The following is a 13,961-nucleotide window of genomic DNA, read 5'->3' as shown; positions in this document are numbered from 1 at the left end:
GTCTTAATATTGCTGGGCGTCGTTTTTCATTTATTTATTTATTACCTGACATATCGAACTCCGTTGTTTAGGATCGTAGTTGTTTTATGATTATACTTGATAATACACCTTTCATGTGGTTTATGTAATAATAAATCTTTCTTGTCAATGTTTCTGTTCCTAGAAATTTTTAAAATTGAAATTATACTACTTCTTAACAACTTATTGCAGCGCCACCTGAGGCCAACGTAGCTGTGTACCTTCCTCATTCATCGTAAATTATTCAAAGCTTCATTCTCTACTGCCCCCATTGAGTTCCATTCGCTTAAATCCGTCCTTCTGAGTCCTTTCCTTCCCATTCAGGGACGACCTGTTTTTCATTTTGACCTTAGGTGCTACTGCTACTACTATTAATAATTCGCTGCAACACAAAAGCCTCCTGAGGCCATCACAGCTATGCATGCTCCTTCTCCTCCCTCTTTACACCCTCCCTGAAAGTTCCCATTTCTCTTAAATATTTCTTTACGACATACCCCCCCACCTCAATCGTGGACGACCTCCTTACCGTTTAGCCCTAGACGGTTGGCCGAGAAGGACAGTCTTTGGCAATCTGCCATCCTTCACCCGGAGAACCTGCTCAGCCATCTTAACAATTCACTCATTATATCCCTAAAAAGCGGGACTGAACCAAACTTATTGTACAGCCAACTTTTTCAAATACAGTCAGTCAGTTGGCTACCCAAAACAATCTGTAGGCAATTTCTCTGGAAAATATTTAGCAAATCTTCCTCCGTTTTTCGGAACACCCATGCTTCATGACCATATTTGACCATTTTCATCATTGTAGCTTCCAGTATTGCAATCTTGGTTTGCAGACTTATCCCCGTCTTCTTCGAAGTTTTTTCAATTGTGAAAAAACACCCTGAGCCATGACTATTCCACTTTTAACATATTCATGGCTCCCACCGTCAATAATACTACCAAGGTAAGTGAAGCTGTCCACTTGGTTGATCTTTTCGTTACCCAACGTCACCTTTTCAGATGGACCTCCAAAAGATGTCCAATAACCACAATCTTTGGCAATCTGTCATACTTCATTCGTAAAAGTGGCATATGATAGCCCTTGTCACCTTTTTGGATGGGCCTCAGATGAATGCTCAATAAGCACAATCTTTAGCTATCTGTCATTCTTTTATAGCCCTCATCACCTTTTTGATGGGCCTCAGGCGGATGGTCAATGAGCAATATCTTTCACAATCTGTCATACTTCATTCGTATAGGTTATCCATTATAGTCCTCAGCACCTGTTTAGATGGCCAATAAGCACAATCTTTGGCAATATGTCACATTTCATCCATAAAATTGGCTTAGTATAGCCCTAGAAAGTGGGATCAGAGTCACATTTTCGACAGCTTATTGTTTGATATATTCCTTGGTAAATTCCTTTGGGAAATATTTAATAAATCTTCCTCTACCTTTTGAAGTGCCCACGCGTCAGACATGTCTCTGACCACTGTCGTTGCTATGACTTCCATAATCCTAATCTTAGCTGGCAGACTTATGGCCTTGCCTTTCCGAACTGTTTATTGGCTATTTATCTAGCTATTAAAAAATTTTGCTAAATTTCGGGCTTTTATGTTTGATTGGGGATATAATTCTCTGAAATCTTTTTGAAATTTCCCCAAAGATTAGCACATTCGAGAATTCTATCCTGTATTTTAATATTACAACAAAGTAGCTTCAGAAATATCGGAGAAACACTATTAAAGACATAATACTATAAATACTTCTATGCTGAAATCTGGCATGAAAGTACTTAATTACTTGTACTTGTAGCAGGACTCAAGCATCTCAGCTCTCCCTGGCGTTCAGTGGCCTCGTCATTGTAGTAAGCCAAGAGTCTCTGGTGTTCGTCAGTGGCTCAATCAAATTGAGCCAGGACTTATCCCATCTTTGTCCATACTTCTTGAAGCCACCGAGTGGGTCTAGGTCTGCCTTAGTGCAGGCGAGCCACATTTTCCTCTGTTTTCGATGTCACTTTTTCCGTCGCGGAAGAGGCGTACATCTGAAGACTTTATTGACCAAGGTGTGCTCTGGGCGGTGCAGTGCATGGCCGAACCATCAGGGTCTTGTTTGTTTGATTATAGTAGCCAAATCATAACGTTAATGGTAAAATTTGCAGAGTTCATCATTGCTGACTCGATCACAGAGCTTGATATCAATGTTTCTCCTTAGACATGAGTTGTCGAATGGGTTGAGGGCTTGTGTGTCGGATGTTTTCAGAGCCCGTGTCTCACAGCCGTATAGTAGGACAGACCGAACGAGGGTCTGATGTATCCATATTCTTGTCTTCAAAAGGACTTTTTTCAGAGAGTGGTTTAGCTGGACGAAAACTCCAGTTACTGAAGCAGTAGAAGCAATGTAAAGAACGAGGGTCTGAAATATCCTTATTCTTGTCTTCAATAGGACTTTTCTCTGGTTCCATAGAAAGTGGTTTATCTAGGCGAAGATTCCAGTTGCTGAAGCAGTTGACCGAACGAGGGTCTGAAATATCCTTATTCTTGTCTTCAATAGGACTTTTTTCTGGTCCCATAGAGAGCGGTTTAGCTGGGCGAAGACTCCAGTTGCTGCAGCAGTAGACCAAACGAGGGTCTGAAATATCCCTATTCTTGTCTTCCAAAGGACCTTTTTCTGGTTTCATAGAGAATGGTTTAGCTGGGCGAAGATTCCAGTTGCTGAAGCAGTAGACCAAACCAGGGTCTGAAATATCCTTATTCTTGTCTTCAAAAGGACTTTTTTCTGGTTTCATAGAGAGTGGTTTAGCTGGGCGAAGACTCCAGTTGCTGAAGCAGTAGACCGAACGAGGGTCTGATATCCTTATTCTTGTCTTCAATAGGACTTTTTTCTGGTTCCATAGAGAGTGAGTTAGCTGGGCGAAGACTCCAGTTGCTGCAGCAGTAGACCAAACGAGGGTCTGAAATATCCCTATTCTTGTCTTCCAAAGGACCTTTTTCTGGTTTCATAGAGAATGGTTTAGCTGGGCGAAGATTCCAGTTGCTGAAGCAGTAGACCGAACGAGGGTCTGAAATATCCTTATTTTTGTCTTCAATAGGACTTTTTTCTGGTTTCATAGAGAGTGGTTTAGCTGGGCGAAGATTCCAGTTGCTGAAGCAGTAGACCGAACGAGGGTCTGAAATATCCTTATTCTTATCTTCAATAGGACTTTTTTCTGGTTCCATAGAAAGTGGTTTAGCTGGGTGAAAATTCCAGTTACCGAAGAGATTCTCGAATTGCTTTCTGGCATGAAAGTTGCCCTTATTGATTAAACACTTTTGTATGAAGCTTGAAATATGCAAAGTCAATCCAGTATTAAGATAGTATCACAGGGTAAATCTCTAAAATTTCATAGGAATGCAATTAGACATACACTATTACAAACACTATTACAAACACTCTTCGGCCGAAATCTTGCGTGAGATACGTCCGTATACGTATACGTCCGTATGAGATACGTCCGTATTGACCGAACACGGTTGGTTGTGGTTTAAAACAGTGTTTTACAGTAGCAATAGGGCAACTTCTGATTTGTCGATGTGATGATAAAGCTATTTAGAGTCTGAAAATGTTCTCAAGGTTCAAAAATGTCACTTAAGCAGACAAAATGACAGTCGGAAACACTGACAAAAGGGACAAAATAACCTTTGACCTCGGAATCCGGTCTTAAACGTTATCTTAACGATCAACTAAATTTGCATTCATTGCAGCATGTTTGAAATTTGGAAATCAAATAAAGGAATTTTTTTAGATTTAATAGTTCAGGTTTTAAGCACAACCTTATATAAAGCATTTGATATTGGTACTCTTGCTGGAGCATTCTCTTTTTGAACTAGCCACAATAACAACAAATTATTACTTAATTCTGTTCACTATAAATTCATCAGATGTTAATAGGGAAAATATACAGATTAAATCAAACAATAATAAGGAAAAGAGCAAACAAATTTCATTTTTTTAATGATGTACTTTTTTAATCCAGTACTTTGAATTTGTTTTGTAAAAACTGAATTTGGGTAAGCAGAAGCACAGTATCAAAAATCTCTTGAATTTTATGTTCATTTAGTTACGTATATAACTCTATATTCTCATTTAGTTTCTCTATATAGCTTTATATTTTTTTCTTTTTTTTTAATGATGATCAACTTTTTGTTCTAGAAAAATTTGGAATGATCTTAGTGAGTCTCTTTGTTATTTCCATTTAATTACCCCATAACTTTAATTTACACTTTTCACTTTCACCTTTTCTTATTGAGGAAGCCTGGAGCAAGGATTCCATTTACCCCATTTTTCAATTGGCCTGTCCGTTCAGTTTATCTATATAAATCAAATTTTAATACGTAGGGTCTGTCTACCCCCAAAAGACTGTTTCTTAGACCCTTCCCGCTTCAAGCAATGCAGTTTTCAGTATAGTATGTATCTTCTTCTTTTTCGTAAGGTCGAGTGTGCATCTTCTTATTCTTCTTCATAAGGTCTTCAGCTGAGTATGCATCTTCTTTTTCTTCTTCATAAGGTCTTTAGTATACTGAATATCTTCTTCTTCGTGAGGTCTTCAGTATACTTCATCTTCTTCTTCTTAATAAGGTCTTCAGTATACGTCAGTTTGTAATTTTCCATATTACATCTTAATTTAACATTGCAATTGTTCAGAACTTGTTTTTAGCCCATAATGTGTTTGCTATTGGTCGACAAATAGGTCCTGTTATGTTTGCAACATATCATTTTAGGTAGCTTTTTCCTAGTACCGTTATTTATTGTGCTCATAATTATATATTGGTTGATCATTGGATGCATAGAATTATTTGAATAATAAAATGCTTTCCCGCATGGCAATAAGCAATAATTTGGCGTATATTCAAGATACAAAACAACTTCCAAGTTCTACTTTGAAGTACTCTTTGTTTCGAAACTTTGTACCAATTTTCAGCTTCAGGGGCCAGAGCCACCCCCTAAACATTCCTCAGCGATCTGGGCACTTCAAAAACCTTTTTTAGAGTTTTTTGTGATTTCAATAAATTGCTACAGGGAGTTGATTGTATTAGAATTTATTCAAAATGAAAAAAAAATCCCTCCCTTGGGGTCCATGGTACTGGTGATTTCTCATATTTTGCTTTGTTAGACTATTGACGTCTATGTAGACCTAAATAGATGTTGCCCTTGGGGGTAACATATATTCAAGATATGAAATAACTTCCAAGTTCTGCTTTGAAGTACTCATTATTTCGAAACTTTGTACCAATTTTCAGCTTCAGGGGCTTGAGCCACCCCCTAAACATCACTCAGCGATCTGGGCACTTCAAAAACCTTTTTTAGAGTTTTTTTTTGTGATTTCAATAAATTGCTACAGGGAGTTGATTATATTAGAATTTATTCAAAATGAAAAAAAAACCCTCCCTTGGCGTCCAAGGCACTGGTGATTTCTCATATTTTGCTTTGTTAGACTATTGACTTGTATGTAGACCTAAACAGATGTTGCCCCTGGGGGATATTTACCCCTGGAGGATAGGTCGAAACAACAAAAGAAGTCCATGTAAGCCATAGCTCTTTTATTTTTCAAGTAGAGAGTAGTTTTTTGGTACATTTGGGGGAGGGAATATCCCCCTCCTTATTTCTTTTTTTTATATGTTGAAAAACCCTCATATGAGATTTCCATCATAACGAAGCATAGAACAAGTAAATTGTACATTGTTCTGTCTATTTATGCAGTCAAAGATTAATTTTACTTGTATGAAGTGCTATTTTCTGACAAGAAATATTCATATTTTCTTTTAGCTGTAACGATTGGAGTCCGCATTCTTGGCCCTGTGTTTGGATTTGTGTTGGGAGCCATCTGCACATCATTGTATGTGGACATTTTTGCCGAACCTGAGATTACAGCCAAGGATCCCAGATGGATTGGAGCATGGTGGCTGGGTATGCTCTTTTAAGATTTGTATATTTATTTGTTTAGATAGTATTTAATATCAACGTACTTTTGATCTTCTTCTTCTTTCTTTTTTCTTTCCTTCCTTCTCTTTTCTTTCTTTCTCTGTCCATTTGTGTTTTCATTTTATCAAAGCGTCAGTGTGGCATTTGGTTTTTGCTTATATCATTGTATTCAGATATTTTTTACTGAACCTAAGCAATGGCTTCAATTGACGAAAATTTAGGGGGAGGGGAAAAAGTATTTTGATGCATTGAAATACAATCAGTGTTAATTATAATTAGGATTTATTGTAACTATATAATTATATGTCATAACTATATATCATAATTATATACCGTAGTTAGTATTTATAATTAGGGTTGATTTTTATGATTAAGATTGTCATGTACACAAGGCCGTAACCAGATTTTTTTTTGAGATGGAGGAGAGGAGGGTCATTTGAAAAAAAACTTTGCAAAACGCATGCTAATTTCTTTATATGCATTTTTGTTATTTTTTTACGAGTCGGACAAATATTTCGGGGGGGGGGGGTTCCAACCCCGCCCCCTATACTATATAATTATGCTATATAACTGTATAATTATAATAACTATATAATTATATGTCATAACTATATATCATAATTATATACCGTAGTTAGTATTTATAATTAGGGTTGATTTTTATGATTAAGATTGTCATGTACACAAGGCCGTATCCATTTTTTTGAGAGGGGGGAGAGGAGGGTCATTTAAAAAAAAACTTTGCAAAACGCATGCTAATTTCTTTATATGCATTTTTGTTATTTTTTACGAGTCGGACAATATTTCGGGGGGGGGGGTTCATACGGTGTTACATTGGGGTGTGATGACTTTAAAAACGTGGTGCCCTAATTTATTAGGATTTAAATCCTGTTATTGCAGTCAAAAATCTCCGGGAGATTGGGCAATGGGGGCTGGGTTTGTACTTTAATGATTTGTGTTATTTTTTTTTCATTGTTTAAATGTGCGATTTTATACTCTTTTGCTTTTATATTTCGCTAAAATAACACTAACATAGTTATTTTGAATTCTGACTATGCTATAATTATTTAATTATATAATTAGGCTATATACTCTGATTATATAATATGCTAATCAACCCCAACTCTTCTCCGTTAGATAGATAAAATTACCTAGCTTACAACTTTAAAATATTAGCATGCAAAATTCTAATCAAGATGCGGCTTGATTGTTAAGTTGTCGCAAAAAATATCTGCAAGAATATACTAGATTAGTCCATGGGGAGTTATGGCAAAAAAAAAGTTGTTTATTCTGAGCTAGTTTTCAAATTATAAGGAGCCACTGCTAAGAATAGGGGAAACTAGTAATTAGAAAAAGTCCAGTTTAAGAAAAAAATAGAATTTAATTTTCTCATTGAATCTACTTAATTTTATATAATTTATTTAATAAAATTAACTTTTTCTTCTATTTATTTAGTGCTTAATGGTAACGTATGTATTCCCCCTCTTTTACAGGCCTACGAGCCTTTGGAGTATCAGCACTATTCATTTTATGGTTAATTAATTAGGAATAAATCTTATCTCATCGAATACGTCTCTGAGTAAAAAACATACAATGCCATCTAGCGTTGCTCAGTCAAATCATCAAATTAAGTAGACAGTTGAAAAGCAATTTTTATTTATTTTTCATCTATGAGTGCACTATATGCATTTAGGTAAGGGTCACTAAGTGCACTATGAGTACATTTGAGTCCTTCCACTATCGCCAAATTTTCGTGCTCTCTCCTAATTTCACCGAAAATTGATTTTTTTTTCTTGCATTTGGCAATGCCTATTTTTGCATGTTTGGCAATGCTTATTTCCAGCAGACATTAGTTTATCTTGTGATGAAAAAACACTGAAAGGATTTTCTGAACTTATGTGAGGACCAAAACCTCACATTTTACATCTAAGCTCATTTCTCAATATATAAATGTTCATTCTATTCAAATCAATGGTCAATTGACTTTGATTTAAATATTATTAAGCTCTTCTATCACTGCCCTGTAGGAGAAAAAAAAAATTCAATTTAAGCAATTTGGCAAAGATCAGTGAGCACTATGATAGCCTATTGGCACTGAATTAAACGACGACGGAAAGCAAGAAAAAAAAAATCATTTTCCCCAAAAATTCATTCTCCCCGAAAATGTCAACGAAAGAAAATTGATATTCGCAGAATCTCCGGGAAAATTTACACTTGCAAATACGTGGAAGTTGGCATGAAATATATATTGTTAATTTTCGTTAATGTAAACTTTTGGGGAGGTTCCGGAGAACTCAATTTTTTGCATAGAATTTGAGAATATATAAAAATCGGGTATTGTGTAATAGTGTATAGTGTAATAGGCCGATAAAAATCGGCCTAAAAAAATCGGGTATAGTGGAAGCAATATGGGCCCCAATAAATCGCTGTCAGTTTTTGGAAGTGCCGATCAGTTATGCCAGTTAATTTTATCGGTTTTATGGAAAACAGAACCTTGTATATTTGCCATCTTATTTCTTGGAATTTCTTGCCTCCCCTAGTCGCATCCCCTCACCATTTTGCAATCAACCTTGCTATTATTAGAAAATTTTAGAGTGAGTTAACTTGTTACGTGTATTTAGTTATGTTAGTTATGTACTTAGTTATGTTATGTTTATTACTCCAAGGTAACGCTGCATTGTCAGTTGCGCCATTCCGTTTTTAATTCCCAGATAGCGCTCAGAGATTGTGACCAGTGCCAGAAAATTAAACTTATTACGTGTATTTTCAGTATGCATTTTCAGTTAAGTTTTGCAGCTTCTGGCTGACCGTGTTCAAGGGCCAGAGTTTATGACCAGAGCCAGAGAATTAAGCTTGTTACGTGTATTTTTCAGTTCTTTTAGGGAATGATGCACTGTCAGTTAAATTATTCAGCTTTTAATTCCTAGCTAACACTGTTTAAGGGCCAGAATCGAAGATCAGAACCAGAGAATTAAGCTTGTTATGTGTATTTTTGTTCTCCTATGTAATTCTGCACTATAAATTGAATTATTTAGTTTTGTTATTCCTAGCCAACAACGTTTAAGGGCCAGATATTATGGCCAAAGGTAGAGAATTAATCTTCTTAGGTGCATTTATGATTCCCCTAGGTAATGCAACGCTGTCTGTTGTGCTATTCAGTTTCTATTTCCTATCTAACACTATATAAGGGCCAGAAAATTAAGCTTATCACGTGTCTTTTTAGTTCTTTTAGATAATGTTGCACTGTCAGTTAAATTGTTTAGTTTTTAATTCCTATCTACACAATTTGAGGGCCAGAGATTATAGTCAGAGAAATAAGCTTGTAACGTGCATTTTTAGTTCTCCTAGATAATGCTTCACTGTCAGTCAAACAATTTAGTTTTTAATTCCTAGCTAACATTGTTAAAGGGCCAGAGATTATGGCCTGAAAATGCAGCTTGTTACGTGTCTTTTTAGCTCTTTTACGTAATGCAACACTTTACGTTATACTATTCAGTTTCTAATTCCTATCTAATACTATTTTAGGGCCAGAGATCATGGCCTGAAAATCAAGCTTGTTACGTGTCTTTTTAGCTCTTTTAGGTAATGCAACACTTTACGTTATACTATTCAGTTTCTAATTCCTATTTAATACCATTTAAGGGCCAGAGATTATGGCCTGAAAATCAAGCTTGTTACGTGTCTTTTTAGCTCTTTTAGGTAATGCAGTGCTGTACTTTATGCTATTTAGTTTCCAATTCCTATTTAATACCATTTAAGGGCCAGAGATTATGGCCTGAAAATCAAGCTTGTTACGTGTCTTTTTAGCTCTTTTAGGTAATGCAGTGCTGTACTTTATGCTATTTAGTTTCCAATTCCTATTTAATACCATTTAAGGGCCAGAGATTATGGCCTGAAAATCAAGCTTGTTACGTGTCTTTTTAGCTCTTTTACGTAATGCAACACTTTACGTTATACTATTCAGTTTCTAATTCCTATTTAATACCATTTAAGGGCCAGAGATTATGGCCTGAAAATCAAGCTTGTTACGTGTCTTTTTAGCTCTTTTACGTAATGCAACACTTTACGTTATACTATTCAGTTTCTAATTCCTATCTAATACTATTTGAGGGCCAGAGATTATGGCCTGAAAATCAAGCTTGTTACGTGTCTTTTTAGCTCTTTTACGTAATGCAACACTTTACGTTATACTATTCAGTTTCTAATTCCTATTTAATACCATTTAAGGGCCAGAGATTATGGCCTGAAAATCAAGCTTGTTACGTGTCTTTTTAGCTCTTTTAGGTAATGCAGTGCTGTACTTTATGCTATTTAGTTTCCAATTCCTATTTAATACCATTTAAGGGCCAGAGATTATGGCCTGAAAATCAAGCTTGTTACGTGTCTTTTTAGCTCTTTTAGGTAATGCAGTGCTGTACTTTATGCTATTTAGTTTCCAATTCCTATTTAATACCATTTAAGGGCCAGAGATTATGGCCTGAAAATCAAGCTTGTTACGTGTCTTTTTAGCTCTTTTACGTAATGCAACACTTTACGTTATACTATTCAGTTTCTAATTCCTATTTAATACCATTTAAGGGCCAGAGATTATGGCCTGAAAATCAAGCTTGTTACGTGTCTTTTTAGCTCTTTTACGTAATGCAACACTTTACGTTATACTATTCAGTTTCTAATTCCTATTTAATACCATTTAAGGGCCAGAGATTATGGCCTGAAAATCAAGCTTGTTACGTGTCTTTTTAGCTCTTTTAGGTAATGCAGTGCTGTACTTTATGCTATTTAGTTTCCAATTCCTATTTAATACCATTTAAGGGCCAGAGATTATGGCCTGAAAATCAAGCTTGTTACGTGTCTTTTTAGCTCTTTTAGGTAATGCAGTGCTGTACTTTATGCTATTTAGTTTCCAATTCCTATTTAATACCATTTAAGGGCCAGAGATTATGGCCTGAAAATCAAGCTTGTTACGTGTCTTTTTAGCTCTTTTACGTAATGCAACACTTTACGTTATACTATTCAGTTTCTAATTCCTATTTAATACCATTTAAGGGCCAGAGATTATGGCCTGAAAATCAAGCTTGTTACGTGTCTTTTTAGCTCTTTTACGTAATGCAACACTTTACGTTATACTATTCAGTTTCTAATTCCTATCTAATACTATTTGAGGGCCAGAGATTATGGCCTGAAAATCAAGCTTGTTACGTGTCTTTTTAGCTCTTTTACGTAATGCAACACTTTACGTTATACTATTCAGTTTCTAATTCCTATTTAATACCATTTAAGGGCCAGAGATTATGGCCTGAAAATCAAGCTTGTTACGTGTCTTTTTAGCTCTTTTAGGTAATGCAGTGCTGTACTTTATGCTATTTAGTTTCCAATTCCTATTTAATACCATTTAAGGGCCAGAGATTATGGCCTGAAAATCAAGCTTGTTACGTGTCTTTTTAGCTCTTTTAGGTAATGCAGTGCTGTACTTTATGCTATTTAGTTTCCAATTCCTATTTAATACCATTTAAGGGCCAGAGATTATGGCCTGAAAATCAAGCTTGTTACGTGTCTTTTTAGCTCTTTTACGTAATGCAACACTTTACGTTATACTATTCAGTTTCTAATTCCTATTTAATACCATTTAAGGGCCAGAGATTATGGCCTGAAAATCAAGCTTGTTACGTGTCTTTTTAGCTCTTTTAGGTAATGCAGTGCTGTACTTTATGCTATTTAGTTTCCAATTCCTATTTAATACCATTTAAGGGCCAGAGATTATAGCCTGAAAATCAAGCTTGTTACGTGTCTTTTTAGCTCTTTTACGTAATGTAACACTTTACGTTATACTATTCAGTTTCTAATTAATATCTAATACTATTTGAGGGCCAAAGATTATGGCCTGAAAATTCAGCTTGTTACGTGTCTTTTTAGTTCCTTTACGTAATGCAACACTTTACGTTATACTATTCAGTTTCTAATTCCTATCTAATACTATTTGAGGGCCAGAGATTATAGCCTGAAAATTAAGCTTGTTACGTGTCTTTTTAGCTCTTTTACGTAATGCAACACTTTACGTTATACTATTCAGTTTCTAATTCCTATTTAATACCATTTAAGGGCCAGAGATTATGGCCTGAAAATCAAGCTTGTTACGTGTCTTTTTAGCTCTTTTACGTAATGCAACACTTTACGTTATACTATTCAGTTTCTAATTCCTATTTAATACCATTTAAGGGCCAGAGATTATGGCCTGAAAATCAAGCTTGTTACGTGTCTTTTTAGCTCTTTTAGGTAATGCAGCGCTGTCCTTTATGCTATTTAGTTTCCAATTCCTATTTAATACCATTTAAGGGCCAGAGATTATGGCCTAAAAATTAAGCTTGTTTCGTGTCTTTTTAGCTCTTTTACGTAATGCAACACTGGACGTTATGCTATTCACTTTCTAATTCCTATCTAATGCTATTTGAGGGCCAGAGATTATGGCCTGACAACGCCTCGCTCTTTACGCTAAAGTTTGACTCTTTCTCTTAACTCTACTTTTTAAATCAGTAAAAAACTTTAGCGTAAAGAGCGAGGTGTTGAGGAGGAAAAGCCCCTTTCATATACGGAGTAACTTCTGTTCGTTTTAAGTTTTAATGTTGCTCCTTACTTTCATTTAAAAAAACTTGTTTTTTTATTTAATTTCTGGACTTTTTTGAATTAGTGCATGTTTGGATCTTGTCTCTCCGCACATAAATAATTAAAACGAAATTTGCATATTAATTTTTTGGCTAAATGGCTTTCTCATAGTTTTCGTCGGAAGACTTTGAGAAAAAAGGAGCGAGGGAGGAGGCCTAGTTGCTCTCCAATTTTTTGATTACTTAGAGGCAACTAGAACTTTTAATTTTTTACGAACGTTGTCATTAGTAAAAAATATACGTAACTTACGAATTAACTTACGTAACAATCTTCTATATTCGTATGTTTTTATTGCGTTTATGAGGTGATTCATCCCTCGCCGATACCTCGCTCTTTACACTAAAGCTTAAATTTTGTCCCAATTCCTTAAGAATGACCTCTGAATCACAAAGGCCGTAGAATAATAAAAAAAAGTAAATAAACACGCATCCGTGATCTGTCTTTTGGCAAAAAATGCGAAATTCCACATTTTTGTAGATAGGAGCTTAAAACTTCTACAATAAGGTTTTCTGATACGCTGAATCTGATGGTATGATTTTCGTTAAGATTGTATGACTTTTAGGGGGTGTTTCCTCCTATTTCCTAAAATGAGGCAAATTTTCTCAGGCTCATAACTTTTGATGGGTAAGCATAATCTTGATGAAACTTATATATTTAAAATCAGCATTAAAAAACTCTGTATCCCTTTTTTAGAGTTTGGGTTACTATTGAGCCGGGTCGCTCCTTACTACAGTTCGTTAGCACGAACTGTTTAATGCTGCATTATTAGTTGCGCTATTCCGGTTTTAATTCCCAGCTAGCAATGTTTAGTGGTCAGATATTATGGCCAGAGCTAGAGAATTAAGTTTTTTGGGTGTATTCTTAGTTCTTTTAGGGAATGATCTACTGTCAGTTAAGCTATCCAGTTTCTAATTCCTAGCTAACTCTGTTTAAGGGTCGTGGTTTATAGCGAAAGCCAGAGAATTAATCTTGTTATGTTTTTTAGTTCTCTTAGGGAATCCTGCAATGCTAGTTGCGTTATTCAGTATTTAATTCCTACATCGCACTACTTAAGGGCAAGAGATTATGGCTAGAGCCAGAGCTATTGATGCACAGTCACTTGCCCTATCCAGTTTTTAATTTGTAACTAATACTGCTTAAGGGTAAAAAAATATGGCCAGAGCCAGATAATTAAGATTGTTAGGTGTATTTTTGGTTCTTCTAGGGAATGCAGTGTTGCAAGTTAGGCTTTAATTGTGGCCAGGGTTTAGAGTGAGAGCAAGAAAATTAGGCTTGCTAAGTGTATTTCTAGTTCTCCTAAGCTGATGTTGCACTGCCACCTGTGCTGTCCAGTTTTTAAT

At 35.6% G+C, this 13,961-nt stretch overlaps 1 protein-coding gene across 3 annotated transcripts in view; it reads left to right on the top strand.

Annotated features, from left to right (window-relative positions):
* LOC136035694 (solute carrier organic anion transporter family member 74D-like) overlaps nt 1-13,961 on the top strand; it is a 147,372-nt gene that overhangs the window by 98,922 nt on the left and 34,489 nt on the right. For all 3 annotated transcript variants that reach the window (XM_065717631.1, XM_065717632.1, XM_065717633.1), the window contains one exon: nt 5,806-5,946. In XM_065717631.1, coding sequence (XP_065573703.1) covers nt 5,806-5,946 — 141 coding nt within the window. The remainder of the gene's footprint in view (nt 1-5,805; nt 5,947-13,961) is intronic.

Source organism: Artemia franciscana, chromosome 14 (assembly GCF_032884065.1).
Source record: "Artemia franciscana chromosome 14, ASM3288406v1, whole genome shotgun sequence".
NCBI lineage: Eukaryota > Metazoa > Arthropoda > Branchiopoda > Anostraca > Artemiidae > Artemia > Artemia franciscana.
The sequence above is the reverse complement of the archived record's forward strand: the minus strand, read 5'-3'. Positions and strand labels throughout refer to the sequence as shown.